The sequence below is a fragment of the Scyliorhinus canicula genome, chromosome 1 (genome assembly GCF_902713615.1).
Source record: "Scyliorhinus canicula chromosome 1, sScyCan1.1, whole genome shotgun sequence".
Taxonomy (NCBI): domain Eukaryota; kingdom Metazoa; phylum Chordata; class Chondrichthyes; order Carcharhiniformes; family Scyliorhinidae; genus Scyliorhinus; species Scyliorhinus canicula.
Genome location: NC_052146.1, coordinates 101,039,690 through 101,058,028, shown reverse-complemented (window position 1 = coordinate 101,058,028; position 18,339 = coordinate 101,039,690). Strand labels below are relative to the sequence as shown.

The 18,339-nt window shown below is 46.1% G+C and overlaps 1 protein-coding gene across 1 annotated transcript in view; it reads right to left on the bottom strand.

Annotated features, from left to right (window-relative positions):
- LOC119975033 (receptor-type tyrosine-protein phosphatase U-like) overlaps window positions 1-18,339 on the bottom strand; it is a 1,028,343-nt gene that overhangs the window by 415,442 nt on the left and 594,562 nt on the right. The window contains exon 18 of the mRNA XM_038814894.1: window positions 1,653-1,789. Within this exon, the coding sequence (XP_038670822.1) occupies window positions 1,653-1,789 (137 nt within the window). The remainder of the gene's footprint in view (window positions 1-1,652; window positions 1,790-18,339) is intronic.

The window sequence follows — 18,339 nt, the reverse complement described above, 5'->3', positions numbered from 1 at the left end:
AGTGATTACTGTTATAAATCATTCATTAAACTTGTTAAGGAGAAACGATGGGTGATTTTCACCTCCGTTTGTTCTAGGTAACTTTAAATTTACAACACTGTCAAATGTAAAGTTTTTTTCTTCTACTTGATTGCCATAAAAAATTCATAGCTACATGAATATTTCTACTTTTAGTATTTTAATATGGCGTAGATTACTGTAAAAATTTAATTCTCAGTAATAACAATTGTTCTGAAGTAGAATTGCTCCATGGACCACTAAAATATCACCGTGGACCCCTAATTCGGTATTTTTTTGTGTGGACCCCCAGTAATGTTACATGGACCCCCTGGGTCCATGTGGACCCCGGTTGAGAACCACTGCACTAGAGGGAACACCAGAGACATAGAACATAGAACATAGAACAGTACAGCACAGAACAGGCCCTTCGGCCCTCGATGTTGTGCCGAGCAATGATCACCCCACTTAAACCCACGTAACCCGTATACCCGGTAACCCAACAATCCCCCCATTAACTTTACACTACGGGCAATTTTAGCATGGCCAATCCACCTACCCCGCACATCTTTGGACTGTGGGAGGAAACCGGAGCACCCGGAGGAAACCCACGCACAAACGGGGAGGACGTGCAGACTCCACACAGACAGTGACCCAGACGGGAATCGAACCTGGGACCACTGGAGCTGTGAAGCATTGATGCTAACCACCATGCTACCGTGAGGCCCCCGTCATGACACACAGACATTCAACCAATAGGCCAGTAAGATAGGACACGACCAATGGGCAGTCAAGACACACCCAGAGGTGACACTACCACAAGGGGGCCACTCATATAAAAGGACAGGGCACACATGCTCTTTCTCTTTTCCACAGGCGACACTTAGTGAGGGACACAGGGGAAGATCAGAGCATCAAACCCACCGCATGGATTAGAGCAGACTGGTTAGTTAGAGTGAGTTACTATAGTAAGATCAGCAGGAGAGTCGAACTCAAGTGAGAATTGTTAACTGTTCAATAAATGTGTTAAACCTATCTCCAAGTCTGAACCTTCCTTTGTCAGAGTATACATCAAGGAAGCAGCTTATGCTCCATGAAGAAGCATAACACAACAGTCGGATTCAGTTCCTGCATGGCGGTCAGCATCCGCTCCAGCCACATTTAAGTGGTGCATAGCTAGCTTTAAATAGTGCTGGGAAGTTACAAACTTGGGCCGCCTGCTGATGCTTTCCTGCTGATGTTTTCAGCCAATGTACAGTGAAATTAGTACTGGCTGCACTCAGTAGTCATTCAAACGAGCAAGTAGCATAAAAAATTGGCATGCTGCCTGAATTACATTGACCAGGTGAAGGTTATTAATGCATCAAAATCCCTGCACCCGTTTTCGGGGCCTTTCCAATTTGGCTTCTATAATATTTTAATATGGACTGTTTCCATGCAAATCTCTTATGTTGCACCGAGATTAATAAAGTGTTACAGAATGATAGGTGATCAAGAATTGTACTTTTATCTAAAGTCCATGGTCATTCAGGAAGAGAAATGCCAGAGTGCAGAAAATATATTTCAAGAAATAATGGCTATATATCAAAAGGGATGCCCATTAGGAAGAGATAAAAATAATCTGGAATAGATGTTACTCTTCTCAGACTACTTACATCTGGTGCTGCAGTTATGTGCCTCAATGAAAGACGTGTTAATTATCTCATTCTCCTGCAGGGTGTTCTGGTCAGTGAAGTTGCTGACGGTGTGCATCATGTGTGTGTTCTCACGGCGGAAGCTTTGGATGGGATTCCTATTGGAATACATGTAAATCAGTCAATGCGATATGGCTTTAAAATGCGCAACACTTTCCACAAGTTAGAATGCAGGCTAGAATAAAGAACATTACCAAATAAATTTATCTTGCAATCAATGCAGATTATCAAGGTTTCAATATGGCAATATTAGAGAACACAGACATAAAGGAAAACATATCATCACTTTCAAATTTGTGCATTTTACAAATTTAACACTATTTGCATTTTCATTTGCTGTTAGAGGAATTAACTTTTAGGGACTTTCAGTGCAAAATGTTTATTCCTCTATGGCTCCCAAAGGAATAGTAACAACCCCACCCTCCTTGGAACAAAACCTTCCTGCAAAACAGAACCAGTACAGATTACAGGCAGGTGTTTCATAGTTTGCTGGCTGGAAGACCCATTCGATACACATTTTCTCCAAAAAGCCTTCAGTTCTGCATAGACTTTGGTTACAAACCTAGCTAAAGCTGTAAGACTTGCTAAGGACCTGTTACAAGCGTACTGCTTTTTCCTGAATGGTGTTGTGAGTGTTCTTGGAGCTGCACTCATTCATCACACTCCGACTTGCACCTTGTAGATGGTAGACAGGCTTTGGGGAGCTGGGAGGCAAGTCCCAGCTTCTGACCTGTTCTTGCAGCCACAGTATTTATATGACTGGTCCGGTCTTGGTCAATGGTAACCCCTAGGATAGTGAAGGATTAAGCAAACGTAATACCATTAAATGTCATGGCGAGATGTTAAGGTTTTCTCATTGCCTGGCACTTGGTGTGGCAGGAATGTTGCTTGTTAAATGGAGGTGAAGATTAGCCGTTATCTAATTTTGTTGTATTAATTCATGGAATGTAGACATCACTGTAACCCAGCAATTATTACCCATGTTCAGCTATTTCAGAGTCAAACATATTGCTATAGATGTGGACTCACATGTAGGCCAAACGAGGTAAGGACAGCAGATTCCTTTCCCTGAAGAACACTAGTGAACCAGATGGATTTTTATGACAATGTCTTCAGTGTCATAATTAGACTTTTAATTCCAGAATTTGTACTGAATACAACTTTTACCATCTGCCTTGGTGGGATTCGAACCATAGAGCATTACCCTGGATCTCTGAATTATTTGTCCAGTGATAATACCAGTCCCAAAAGACGTGCTTGTTAGGTGAATTGGACATTGTGAATTCTCCCGCAGTGCATCAAACAGGCGCCAGAGTGTGGCGACTAGGGGATTTTCACAGTAACATCACTGCAGTGTTAATGTAAACCTACTTGTGACACTAATAAAGATTATTAAAAGGTACGGATGCCTCATTTACAATGGCTGACAGTAATTTGAGCAGTTGAGATTAACTCCAAAGCAGTAGGCTGTAAATTGAGATTACGGGGCTGTCCATCGTTACATGACACTCATTTCAATTGGTTAATGGTTATCATATCACAGCCAAACTGCAATGTGCGGCACTGTCCTTCTAATGTAGGAGGTTCAATAATACAGGTTGTGTGTGTGTGTACACATGTGCATGTGTGCATATGGGGGGGGGGGGGGGAAGAAAATATGTAAGCATATTAATCCGTGTTGAACACCACTCGGAGAATTGCACATAGTACTCCAGCTGGGGCCTCACCAAAATCCTATACAACTCCAACATGACCTTCCTGTTGTGTTCTGTGATATGACCATTGTAATGATGTACACAGAACATCTAGTTGTTCAACTAGAAAGATGATTTATTAGCAAACACGTGGGAAGATAACTAATGAACTATAATACAGACAATGGCTACTAGACAAATTAAGTGAATTCTCCTGGAGCTGCTCTAAATGCGACTATCCTCTTGTATGACTTACAACCAACTGGCTGGTGTCTGGAGTAATGTGATAGATCTTTATCTCCATCTGCTGGTCGGTGGTCATACCGATAACTATACGCATTGATATACAACTGTGTACATGCATATTACCACATCCCCGTTCCTTTGGAAGTATTAATACTTACAAATATTACTGTTCTTTACACATGATATGCATGATAACTTTAAACATGTACTGTACACAGTTTATTACAAGTTCAGTCTGTCAGGATCTGCTGGATATGTGCTTGTTAATATATTTATGTGCCGCACTATATATTAAATCGACAGAACTTGAGACTGAGCTTCTTGGGTGAAGTAAAGTATAACTTTATTTGTGTCAGTTTTAAAGTCTACTGATCAAGTCAAATTTTATGCGAGTACAGAATCTAGAAAGTTTGTTTGTCCAACGCAAATACAGATGGTTGAGTTGAATTCAAAATGCAATTCCGTATGTGGTATTTCTTCAGATCAAAATGCACAATACAAAAATGAAACGAAAGAAAATAGCTGTTTACAAAGCAAAGTAAGAATAGGTTCCAAAGGTTAGGTTCAATATGAATTCAGAGAGAGAGAGAGAGAGAAAAAGGTTCTCTCCCGGTCTCATAAGGAAATCATAATCTTTAAGGTTCTGTCCCCTTTCTGACTGTGATTGGGTTAAAATAATTATAATTCATCTAATTTGACCGAAATGTCTGTCTATCAAGTTTTAAGAGATAATGTGGCATGAGATAATTTCTATATGTTTCCATAATATGATGTGATCAAAACACCTGTTTCCCACCATGTTTTCTAGAACTGGAATTTTTGCCCAGTAATGATAACAATGAGTTTATTCTGCAGTATAGCCTTGCAGTGTCTAGTCAGTTTTCAAACTGACTTCCTTATCTGATCCTTTCCCATGCTCTCAGCATTCTCTGCTGCCATGGTTAATATATGACTTTTAATAGTATAATGTCACTAAATAATTTCTTCCTTTAAACTTTTATTACCTTATAAGAAAAGTAGATTTCTATTAGGATCTTATTGATAACCTGAGTGATGGCTGAATTGGCGGTCTTGTTCCACCTTCATTTGTTGTTGGTGTTCCTACTTCATTTGTTGTTGGTGTCCTACTTGTTCCGTATTCACTGCTGTTGATGCTATCTGATCGCTGGCTCTGTTGGGTGGTCTGTGTTCTCTTCAAATGTTTTTGGATTGTATACTAGTTCTTCTGCTGGACTCAACAGGAAAGGACGTTGCACTTTTAAAAAAGCACTCTTCAGATCCTTCATTAGACTGAACCATCCTCAGAAAGAACCAGAAACTAATGTGGACCTGCTTCTTACAACACCGTTGCAAGCCTTGACCATCCATTTCCATTGGCATCCTCTCGTCTGAACGTATCACCTGGATGCAGTGGCTGGAGCTTCGTTGTGGATCTATCGTAGAACACTTGCTGCTTCCTCTTTTGAAAAAGCAGTTTCCACTCCAGTCCTCGATCCACGGGGTGAGTTGCAATGAAAGGCAGGATCGTTCGCACCTGTCTATTCATCGATAGGGTGTGTTGCAATGGAAGGCAGGGTCGTTAGCAGCTGTCTATTCATTAGCAGCTGTGCTGGTGACAGCCTATTGACAAGTGGTGCTGAACGATAGCTCAGAAGTGCCAGATGGATGTCTTCCTGGCTGTCAATGGCTTTTTGCAACAGCTGTTTTACAATGTGCATGGCTTTTTGCCTTGTTGTTTGACTGGGGATTTGGAGGAATTGATGTGATATGTCTAAAATCATAGTGATGGGCAAATTCAGTCCACTCATAATGTTTGAAACAGGGACCATTGTCAGACATGACAATGCTTGGTATGCCATGCCGGGCAAAAATCTCTTTAGCATGTTGGATAACACACCGAGCAGTCGAGTTCGCCAAATGTGCTATCTCCGGGTAGCTAACCATTGTGCTACCGTGTCGCCCTATTTCACCACCCTATTAACCTGCCCTTCTGCCTTCAGGGTTCTATGGACAAACATGTCAAGCTCCCTTGGTTGCTCGGAAACTTCCTAGTGTATCACCTCACACCTTTCAGGATTAAATTCCAACTGCCACTTTTCTGCCCATTTAACCATCCCATCTATATCTTCTTGCAAACAAGACATTCAACCTCACTGTTAACCACCCGCCCAATTGGTGTGTCAATCGCAAACTTACTGATCCTATCCCCCACATAGTCATCTATGCTGTTTATATAAATGACAAACAAAAGGGGACCCAGAGCAGATCCCTGTGGTATGCCACTGGACACTGGCTTCCAGTCACTAAAGCAGCCATCTGTCATCACCCTCTGTCTCCTACAGCTAAGCCAATTTTGAATCCACCTTATCAAGTTACCCTGTATCCCATGTGCATTTTCCTTCTTTATAATCTCCCATGTGGGGCCTTGTCAAAGGCTTTGCTGAAATCCATGAATACTACCTCAATTGCACTACCCGCATCTACACAGCTGGTCACATGCTCAAAAAATTGAATCAAATATGTTGGGCATGTCCTTGGCCATGCTTTCTATTACTGATCAAACCTTTCCTTTCTATGTGGAGATATATTCTCTCCTTCGGAATTTTCCCCAATAGTTTCCAACCACTGAGTCACTGCTCTATAGCACTCTGTCTTATTTCAACAAACTTTCTTAAAAAGTGGGACCACATTAGCTGTTCTCCAGTCTTCTGGCACCTCCCCCATAGCTAGAGAGTAATTAAAAAGTTGGGTCAGAGCCCCTGCAATCTCCTTCCTTGCCTCCCACAGAATCCTTAGATGAAATTCATCTGGACCTGGATATTTGTCCAATTTTAAGCCTGCCAACACCTTCAATACCTTGACACTCCTTACGACAATTTGTTCAAGAACCTCTTTGGGCAGCACGGTAGCATGGTGGTTAGCATAAATGCTTCACAGCTCCAGGGTCCGAGGTTCGATTCCCTGCTGGGTCACTGTCTGTGTGGAGTCTGCACGTCCTCCCCGTGTGTGCGTGGGTTTCCTCCGGGTGCTCCGGTTTCCTCCCACAGTCCAAAGATGTGCGGGTTCGGTGGATTGGCCATGCTAAATTGCCCTTAGTGTCCTAAAAAATAAGGTTAATATGGGGGGGGGGGTTACTGGTATAGGGTGGATACGTTGGCTTGAGTAGGGTGATCATTGCTCGGCACAACTTCGAGGGCCGAAGGGCCTGTTCTGTGCTGTACCGTTCTATGTTCTAACCTCAGTCTCTCTCCCAGAGTTCCATATCTACCACCTCATTCTCTACCAGTGGCGTGCAGAGGGGGGGGCCGACGGTGCATTGGCCCCGGGCATCCATTGGATGGGGGCATCCAATCAGAGAAGGAAAAAAAAAAAATTTTTTTAAAAAAAAAATTTTTTTTTTAAAATTTAGATTACCCAATTATTTTTTTCAATTAAGGGGCAATTTAGCGTGGCCAATTCACCTACTCTGCACATTTTTTGGGTTGTGGGGGCGAAACCAACGCAGACACGGGGAGAATGTGCAAACTCCACACGGACATTGGCCCAGAGCCAGGATCGAACCTGGGACCTCAGTTCCGTGAGGCGGTTGTGCTAACCACTAGGCCACCGTGCTGCCCCAGCGAAGGAAATAAGATAGTAATTTTAAAATTTCAGCGGTGATAAATCAATTTTTGGAGGCTCACCACACTGCAGAGGCAGTTGTTAGCCCTTTATTCCTTTAACATGGTGTACCCTTTCTGTCTAGAGAAAATGGTCCTTCTCCCCATCCCCCCCACACGCATGCGCATGATGTACGTGGTGCAACCATCAAAAGCAACAAGCAGACGTGGCTGTTCGTTCCTGCGTTTCCTCGAGTCATAACTCGTCTTTTCTTCAGCTTTTTGTGCATCTAGATTAGTTCTTTTACCTACTCAGGTCAGTGAATAGCTCTAGAACAGGTGCAACTACGGTTTTTATAGGTTTTTTGGCGATATTTAATGAAATATTCACGTGGGATGTAGTAAGAGTGAAGCCTGGATGATCAGAGGACTGCTATGGCATTTAATCTCGGAATAGGAGACATTTATTCCTTAACATGCTAATATTCGAATACAGATACCACTAATTTGCAAGTCTATGATATAAATTGCACAAAATTATCAGTGGAGAATCAGTGTGAAATAATTTGATACGAAGGAACAAAGAAATGAAATATGGTTTATCCGTCTGCAACTGACCGATTGTTTACCATTTTCTTCCCATTTTCTCATGCGTCTTACGGTTTTTGAGATAGAAAATGAAATGTTACGAGTATTTCGTGTACAACCGAGTGGAGCACAGAACAGGAAAAAAAGAGGGCCAGAGTCGAAGAAAAGTCCCATCAAAGAGGGGCATTAGATGCATGGATAAAAAGAAGTAAAGAAGAAGTAGGAGAACCTGGAGAAGTAAAAGATGATGTGGGTGCAGAGAAGGATTTTTCTGATACGGATTCAGCTCGGTCAGAACATAATACTCTCTCTCCTCAGTCTCGTTGTCAGGATGATGATCCATGTGAAGAAAATAAAGAAGATATTTGCATATTTTTGCAAAGAAGCGATTTTGGCTGTTTGAAGAAACCGATTCCAGATCATTTGAAGATGACAATATTACAACATGGCCCTGAAAGATATCAGAATAAAAGTGGTCCATTTGCTGAGAACGATGGGAGATCATTTTCCAAACAGTGGTTTGATAAAGTTTCCACAAACGGAGAAATTGTGGAGAGAAAATGGTTGTTATACTCTCCATATCGGAAAGCATGCTACTGTTTTGTTTGCTTTTTGTTTTCAAAGGAGCATTTGTTGTCTGTGTCAAACTTTGGAAAGGAAGACGGTTTCTCCACTTGGAGAAAATTAAATCCAACAATACCTGACCATGAGAAAAGCCCTTCTCATAGAGCTCACATGAGGGAATACCTGAACCTTGTAGTTCGACTCCATCATTCAACTACGATAGATGCTGAACTTCAACAGCAAATGTCTGCTGAAAAGAAAAGATGGAAAGCTATAACTGAACGGATTGTCGAGGTTATATCCTTTCTGGCAAAACAGAATCTGGCCTATCGTGGACATCGAGGAGAAGGAATATCTGGGTTATCAGAGCCAGGGGAGACAGTCAGTGAAAATACAGGAAACTTTCTAGCAACAATCAGACTTTTGGCCAAATATGATGACATCTTAGCAAAACACTTGCAGAGAGGGAAAGAGAAACCAAAAAGTGTCACCTACTTGTCCAACAGAATTCAAAACGAAATAATCAATCTTCTTGGTGAAACTGTCAAGAAAAATATAATTTCCGAAATTAAGGACGCAAAATATTTTAGCATAATGCTGGATTCAACTCCAGATATTGCCCATGAAGATCAGGTTTCTGAAATTCTGCGTTACGTTCATATTGATGAAAACAGAAAAGTAGAAATAAAGGAGACATTTCTGGGATTTTTTCAAGTCAACAAGAAAGATGCAGTCAGCCTGGTAAATAAAATTCAGGAAAAATTGGAATAAGACAAAATTTCCATGAATGACTGTCGTGGTCAAGCATATGATAACGCAGCAGTTATGGCTGGAGTGAGAGGAGGTGTTCAACAAAAAATTCTTGAAGTTAACTCAAAAGCTGTGTTTGTGAACTGCGAGAACCACAGCCTCAATTTGTCCTGTGTCCATGCAAGTGAGGTGCAACCTGTTGTTGTTACATTTTTTGCCATTCTAGAAAACCTCTACTGTTTTTTCTTCATCTACTTCTCGTTGGGAAGTGTTAAAATCATTTGTCACTCGGACTGTGAAAAGACAGTGTGACACAAGATGGAGTTCCAGCCATGATGCTGTGCAAGTAATCCACGAAGAGTGTGACAACGTTATTGCAAGCCTTCAACACCTGCTGGAAGGAGAATTTTCAAGGGAAACTAAATCTGATGCAGGATCGCTACTGAACTCTATTCAACAGTTCCCGTTTATAGCTTTATTAAATTTTTGGTACTCAGTTTTATCATCAGTGGATAAAGTCTCAAAACGTTTGCAGGATCCGAAAATGGGGTTCCATGAAGCTTCTTGTGATCAGAGAGGACTTATTCATATCTTGAAATTGAAGAATGACGAAATTATCCACAATGCAATAGATTTAGCCAATGAATATTGTCAAAATTGGGGAATACCAATTGCACGAACAAGGAGAAGAAGAATAATGCCTGGAGAGTCAGCAAGAGATAGTGGACTGACGGCACAAGAAGAAATGAATAGAGTAATGGTAGAGATTGTGAACAGATTAAAAACTGAAATTGAAGACCGCAGTGTCCGTCTTCAAAGACTCAGTGACCGATTTTCTTTTCTTCTGAACTTGAATTCAGGAGTGATTGAAGATGAACAAGAAGAGAGAAATTAAAAAAGGAATGTTCAGACTTTGCAAATTATTATGACAATGATGTGGTTGCAATTCAGTTATATGACAAAATTATTGATTTTGTGATGCTCCTTCGAGCTGGAGGGAATAGAGTTCCCCCTGATCCTAAAAGATGCTCTGGAGTCTTTACTGCAGTATGGGAGGGATGTCTTTCCGACGCTGTGTGTTTCATACAGATTACTGCTTACAATCGCATTTTCAGTCGTAAGCTGTGAAAGGTCATTTTCAAAACTGAAATTAATAAAAACATATCTGAGGTCTTCTATGTCACAGGAGCGACTGACCAACCTGGCTTTAATAAGCATTGAAAAAGAATTTCTCACAGCTGATGTAAAAAGTGAAGTAGTTCAGGTGTTTTGTGACAGGAGGTATCATTTGGGGAAAAGAACTTAATAAATTTGATTGATTTATATTAAAATCGAATAAAGCGTTTATTTCATGTTTCATCTGTGTTTATATATTCAAAATGTTTTCCTTTCTCATAATATTTCTCAGTATATTAGGCCTTATACTTGAGTCTTTGGGGCATACAATCAAGATTTGCCCCGGGCATCACCAGACCTCTGCATGCCACTGTTCTCTACTTTACTTTTACATTACTGACTTCCCCAGTTATCAACATCCTGGGAGTTACCATTGACTAGAAATTGATTTGGACTAGCCGCATAAATACTGTGGCTACAAGAGCAGATCACAGGCTAGGAATCCTGTGGCGACTAACTCACCACCTGACTCCCCAAAGACAATTCACCATCAACAATGCACAAGTCAGGGGTGTGATGGAATACTCCCCTCTTGTCTGGATGAGCACAGCTCCAACAACACAAAAAGCCCAACAACATCCAGGACAAAACAGCTTGTTTGATTGGCACCCTTTCCACAAACATTAACCCCTTCCACCACATACGCACAGTAGCAGCAGTGTGTAACATCTACAACTTGCACTGCAGCAACTCACCAAGGCTTCTTAGGCAGCACCTTAAAAACCCACAACCACAATCAACTCGAAGGACAAGGGCAACAGATAGATGGAAACACCCCCACCTGCAAGTTCTCCTCCAAGTCACTCATCATCCTGACTTGGAAATATATCGCGGTTCCTTCACTGTCGCTGGGTCAAAACCCTGCAACTCCCTCCAAAATAGCACAGTGGGTGTGCCTACACCACATGGACTGCAGCAGTACAAGAAGATACCTCACCGTAGTGATATGCATAAGCTACTGTATATGTAAATATGTTTAGCCTCCGACCAGTAGGTGTCAGGCAAGTATTAGCACATGACATTGTAACCTAGGGGGGAGTCTGAAGGAAAATTTATTGTGGTTAGTTGTGTTTGCGTTTGTTCCAGTTTATTTGCATTAGTTTCCAACCCACAGTTTGACTAGTCTTGAACTAGATATTCTTTAGTATGCCGACTCTGTAATGGTCTCTGTACAAGAACATAACACTCACCACCAAGGGCATTTAGGGATGGGCAACACATGCTGATATAGCCTGCGAAGCCCACATCCCGTAAAAATGATTAATAAAAAAATATATTTGCATATCTTACCAAGAATGATTTGCATCAGTGGTTTGCCAGCCACATTGATGGCAGTCATGTTAAAGACAATGATTAGTGCCCATTTTGGTACCTTTAAATACAAGATAGAAAGCTGCCTACTATATTTCACAGAAACCAAAACTACAACTGTTAAGAGATCACAGGGACCGCTTAACAGCATCTGTGGCCATTTCAATGGTCTGGCTAAGTCCAGGATGGCCAGCACCGGTTCGCCCACTAACATGCCCTTCAATCTCCCTAACTCTACCTCGTGTTTGGTGTGCCTGTGGTAAACCACTGTTACACCTGTATTAGATGATGTAAGGTAGGACCTGTACTACAGGTTCGCCGGTAGTCCCTGCCTGCTGGCTCCGCCAGTAGGCAGAGTATAAATATGCGTGTCCTCTATTTAGCAGCCATTTCGCCAGCTGCTGTGGGAGGCCACACATCTTAGAGCAATAAAGCCACAGTTGTATCCAACTCTAGTCCTTGTTCAATTGATCGTGCATCAGTGCCATAGTGTTTTCGCAACACATTCAACATGCACTGTATTACAGTTTGTAACTGAGCCAGTCTCCTATTTTTTAGTCGCGACGGATGCGGCTTTATTGCTTCAGAGTTTCCTGTGTCTATGATTATGATTATGATTAGTTAACAGAGTGTCCCCTGCTATTTCCCTACAACTCTATCGATATTGTTTCTCTGGAGGGAAAACCAAATCCTTTCCAATAAGAGAGCTTTCGTAACACCTGTGTCCCTTAAAATAGTTATTGGTTTGGCTACAGCAGTTGATAAAAATGGGGTGATCTACCCTTTGGACAAAACCCCCAAATATCTATCATCTACTTAATTCATCACACCTGCTCCTTTAGTGTTTACCTCCAGTCTCCTAAGTCCTGTTAAAGAAGCCATAAACCATGGTTTAACCTGGAGATTCACTCCTGACTGAAGGCCAGGTCTGAGGCGTTCAATACAGGCAAACCTGACCTATACAGGAAATTAGGTACAACCTCCGCAAAGCCATCAGGGACGCTAGACAGTATCAGACTAAGCTATAGTCACAGATTAACGACACGGACTCTCGTCGATTGTGGCAAGGCTTACACAATATATCAGGCTACAAAGCAAAGCCAAGTAGAATCTCTGGCAACAGAGCACCTCTTGCCGATGAACTCAATGCATTAGATGCCCATTTCGAGCAGGAAACCAACAAACAGTTGTCAACTCTCCGATATCCTCGGACACACCCATACCTATCGTCACAGCCTCCGATGTCAGATCGGCCTTCTTGAAAGTGAACCCTCTGAAAGCAGTGGCCCTGACAGAGTCCCTGGTCATGCACTCAGATCCTGCGCGGACTAAATGGTGGGTGTGTTCGTGGCCATCTTCAACATTCCTATTCCATTCGAAAGTTTCCACCTACTTCAAGAAGACCACCATCATACCGGTGTCAAAGAAGAACTAGGCAATGTGCCTCAATGACTACCGCCTTGACATCTATCTATTAGTTTGAAGTGCTTCGAGAGGTTGGTCATGGGGCACATCAACTGTATATTCCCAGAATGCCTTGACCCACTGCAATTTGCATACCGCCACAACCGGTCCACAGCAGACGCTATATCCCCAGCCTTACACTCATCCCTGGAGCATCTTGACAATAAGGACTCCTATGTTAGACTCCTATTCATTGACTACAGCTCCACCTTTAACACTGCCTTCAACACCATAATCCCAGCCAAGCTCAAATCAAAACTCCAAAACCTGGAACGTGGCTCCTTCCTCTGCAACTGGACTTCGACTTCCTGAACCATAGACCACAGTCAGTAAGGATAAACAATGACACCACCTCCTTAATAATCCTCAATACTTTGGCCCCGCAAGGCTGCGTAATTAATCCCGTATTATACTCCCAATACACGCACAACTTTGTGGCAAAATTAAATTAAATTAAATTAATGAATCTTTATTGTCACAAGTAGGCTTGCATTAACACCGCAATTAAGTTACTGTGGAAAGCCCCAAGTTGCCACATTCTGGCGCCTGTTTGGGTACATTGAGGGAGAATTCAGAATTCTCAGCTGGTACGGGAATTGAACCCGTGCTGCAGGCCTTGTTCTGCATCACAAACCAGCTGTCTAGCCTACTGAGCTAAACCAGCCCCCTCCAACTCCATCTACAAGTTTGTTGATGACACAATCATAGTGGGTCAGATCTCAAACAAAGATGAGTCAGAGTAGAGGAGGGAGATAGAGAACCTAGTGGCATGGTGCAATGACAATAATCTCTCCCTCAATGTCAGAAAAACTATAGAGATGGTCATTGTCTTCAGGATGCAAAGTGTCGTACACACCCCTGTGTGCATCAATGGTGCCAAGGTGGAGATAGTTGACAGCTTCAAATTCTTAGGTCTACACGTCACCAACAATCTGTCCTAACAATCTGTCCTCACAGACAGAAAGGAAAAGTTGGTGGAGTTTTTTGTTGATTAAAGTAGACATTGATACAATATTGAGGAAAGATATTAGTACAGATGATGAGAAATCTGTATAGATTGAGTTAAGAAAAATCAAGGGGCAAAAAACGTTTGTAGTGGTGGTATACAGACTACCAAACTGCAGTGGTAATGGTGGGAAAAGCATTTGACAGGAAATCAGAGATGCATATGATAAAGGAACTGATGTACCATCAAATCGACTCAAGACACAATTAAGATCCGAACTGTGGCTTTAATCAGCTAGTTGTTAACCCGGTGGTCGACTACAGAGAATGGCTGACCGCCGGGAACTCTGGGTGCTTATACCCCGCCTCGGAGGCAGGGCCTACTTGCCTGTCGACCAATTGGAGAGCAGTCACATGACTAGTCCCAACCAATCGTACGAGAGGCACATGACCAGCCAGAGCCAATGGGAAGTCAGTGCTCTGCACCAATGGCAGTGCTCATATCCATACCACCACATTCACCCCTTGTGGAGAAAGAAGGTGGTGGGGGGGTGGTGTAAGTGGGAGAGAGAGGTGGGGGGCGACCGAGGACTGGTGGTATGAGCAGTGAAAATCGATAAGGGTGGGCTGTCCACTGGCTCGTGGCAAAACAATCCTACTATTAATAACAACAGAATACACAAAAATGGCGAAAAAAAGGTCCCATGGATGCATCAGATGGTGACGATCAGCCTGTCGGTTGCCCGTGGTGTTCTGGAGGACCGTCGCAGTGGAGCCGGTGACGTCGGGCTGATGGTCGTCCTTGCCTCCGGGAGCATTGGTCGGATATGTGTCTCTGTACCCCGGGCCGGTGGTGGAGACGCTGTAATCGGGGAAGAGGGGGCATGTGCGCTGGGTCGTGGGGGCACGGGTAGCGCTGGGGTGGGGCCATCTCCCCCTACATCAACACCCCCCGTGTTGATGTAGGGGGAGATGGCCCCACACCGGCGGGTGCCAGGTCCCGAAGCGAGACTGTATCCTGCCGTCGGGATAGTCCACGCACACATATTGCGGCTTGGCGTGGAGTAACTGGACTCGCTTAACCAACGGGTCGGACTTGTGCACCTGCACATGCTTCCGGAACAAGATGGGCCCAGGGGTGACCAGCCACGTCGGGAGAGGGGATCCGGAGGATGACTTCCTGGGGAAAACCAGAAGACGTTCATGAGGTGTCTGATTTGTTGCGGTCCAGAGGAGTGAGCGGATAGAATGCAGGGCATTGGGGATAACCTCTTGCCATCGGGAAATAGGGAGGTCTCTGGACCGGAGGGCCAGTAGAATGGTCTTCCAGATGGTACCATTCTCCCGCTCGACCTGTCCGTTACCCCGAGGGTTATAGCTGGTCGTCCTGCTAGAGGCGATGCCCCTGTCGAGCAGGAATTGACGCAGCTCGTCGCTCATAAATGAGGACCCCCGATCACTGTGTATGTACGCGGGGTAGCCGAACAGTGAGAAGATGGAGAGTAGGGCCTTAATGACGGTCGATGTGGTCATGTCGGGACAGGGAATGGCGAAGGGGAAGCGGGAGTATTCGTCGATAACCACCAGGAAGTAAATGTTGCGGTTGTTAGAGGGAAGGGGCCCCTTGAAGTCACTGCTAAGACGTTTGAAGGGGCGGGATGCTTTGATCAGGTGTGCGCGCTCGGGGCGGTAGAAGTGCGGTTTGCACTCGGCGCAGATGTGGCAGTCACGGGTTACTGACCTGACTTCCTCGATGGAGTAGGGCAGGTTGCGGGCCTTAATGAAATGGTGTAGGCGGGTCACCCCTGGATGGCAGAGGTCTGCGTGGAGGGAGCGGAGGCGGTCTGTCTGCGCGCTGGCGCAGGTACCGTGGGACAGGGCATCGGAAGGCTCATTGAGCTTCCCAGGACGATACAAGATATCATAGTTGTAAGTGGACAACTCGATCCGCCACCGTAAAATCTTGTCATTTTTGATCTTGCCCCTTTGTGCATTATCAAACATGAAGGCTACTGACCGTTGGTCTGTGAGGAGGGTAAACCTCCTGCCGGCCAAATAGTGCCTCCAATGTCGCACCGCGTCGACTATGGCCTGGGCTTCCTTTTCCACAGAGGGGTGGCGGAGTTCAGAAGCCTGGAGAGTTCTGGAGAAGAAGGCCATGGGTCTGCCCGCTTGGTTCAGGGTGGCCGCCAGAGCTACTTCTGATGCGTCGCTCTCGACCTGGAAGGGGAGGGACTCATCGATGGCGCGCATCGTGGCCTTTGCGATGTCCGCTTTGATGCGGCTAAAGGCCTGGCAGGCCTCCGACGACGGCGGGAAGGTCGAGGTTTGAATGAGGGGACGGGCCCTGTCAGCGTAATTGGGAACCCATTGGGCGTAGTATGCGAAGAACCCCAGGCAGCGTTTGAGGGATTTGGGGGTATTGGGGAGAGGGAGTTCCATCAGGGGGCGCATGCGTTCGGGGTCGGGGCCTATCACTCCGTTACGCACTACGTAGCCGAGGATGGCTAGGCGGTCGGTGCTAAACACGCATTTATCCTTATTATACGTGAGGTTGAGGAGTTTTGCAGTTTGGAGGAATTTCTGGAGGTTGGCGTCATGGTCCTGCTGGTCGTGGCCGCAGATGGTGACATTATCAAGATACGGAAAGGTAGCCCGTAATCCGTACTTGTCGCCCATTCGGTCCATCTCCCGTTGGAAGACCGAGACCCCATTTGTGACACCAAACGGAACCCTAAGGAAGTGGTAGAGGCGCCCATCAGCCTCGAACGCGGTGTACAGGCGGTCACTCGCGCGGATGGGGAGCTGGTGGTAAGCGGACTTAAGGTCCACAGTGGAGAAGACCTTGTATGTCGCGATCTCGTTTATTATAGTGGAAATACGGGGGAGAGGATACGCGTCCAGTTGCGTAAACCGATTGATGGTTTGGCTATAATCGATGACCATCCGGTTTTTCTCCCCAGTCCGGACCACCAGCACTTGGGCTCGCCAGGACTGTTGCTGGCCTCGATGACCCCTTCCTTCAGCAACCTCTGGAGCTCGGACCTGATGAAGGACCGGTCCTGGGCGCTGTACCATCTGCTCCGGGTCGCGACGAGTTTGCAATCGGGGGTGAGATTAGCAAACAAGGAGCCGGTCCACTTTGAAGGACGCGAAGCTGCAGACAGTGAGGGGGGTATAGGGCCGCCGAATTGAAAGGTCCAGCTCTGCAGGTTGCACTGGAAGTCCAGTCCCAGGAGTGCCGGTGCGCAAAGGTCAGGGAGGACAAGGAATTTATAATTTTTAAAAACCTTCCCCTGGACCGTGAGGTCCGCGAAGCAGCACCCGGTGATGTGGACGGAGTGCAAACCTGAGGCTCACCCGATTTTGTGTGTTACGGGATGGACAGGGAGCGCGCAGCGTCTTACCGTGTCAGGGTGAACGAAGCTTTCCGTGCTCCCTGAGTCCAGCAGGCAGTCCGTCTCGTGGCCGTTGAGGTGGATCAGCGTTGTCGTTTTGGCGAGCGTGCATGGACGTGACTGGTCGAGTTGAACGGCCGCGAGCCGTGGAGAAAATCCGTCGTCGCCGTCCGAGTCGATGCTGGAGGGACCTTGCGTGGCAGTCCCGGACGTCGGTGGCCAGGATCCATACGTGAAGTCTGCACCCCACGATGGCGGCGCCCAGGACCCGCACGTGGGGTCGGCGTCCCAAGATGGCGGCGCCCAGGACCCGAACGTGGGATTGGCGCCCCAAGATGGCGGCGCCAAGGAAGTCCTCGTGGCCGCTGGGGGCGGAGCTAGCGTTGCCGGCAAGCCAGGTGGAGAAGCTGCGAGCGGGGGAGGTGAGGCGCGCAGGCTGGGTGCAGGAGGCCGGGGGCGGGGGGAGAGTATTCGCGCGGCGGGCAGGTAGGGACCGGGAGGGCCCGGAGTGGCGAGCCGGTCGGGCGCCGGGGCCCGGGGGAGAAACGTGCGCGGCGGGCCGGCAGAGACCTGGAGGGGCCGGGGAGGCGCGCAGGACGGGCGCCGGGGCCCGGGGAGGAGAAATGTGCACGGCGGGCCGGCAGAGACCTGGAGGGGCCTGGGAGGCGCGCAGGATGGGCGCCGGGGCCCGGGGGCGGGGGGGGAGAAGTACGCGCGGTGGGCAGGCAGGGACCGGGAGGGCCGGGGGAGGTGCGCTTGTCGGCTGGTGGGGCGCGAGTCGGGAGGAGCTGGGTGAGGTGGAGCGGCTCTGGGGTGCGAGTCGGGAGCGGCTGGGACGGCCCTGGGGGAGAGAGAGAGGCGCACAGGCCGGTCGCAGAGGCCTGGGGGTGGGAAGGGGGGTGGGTGATGGGAG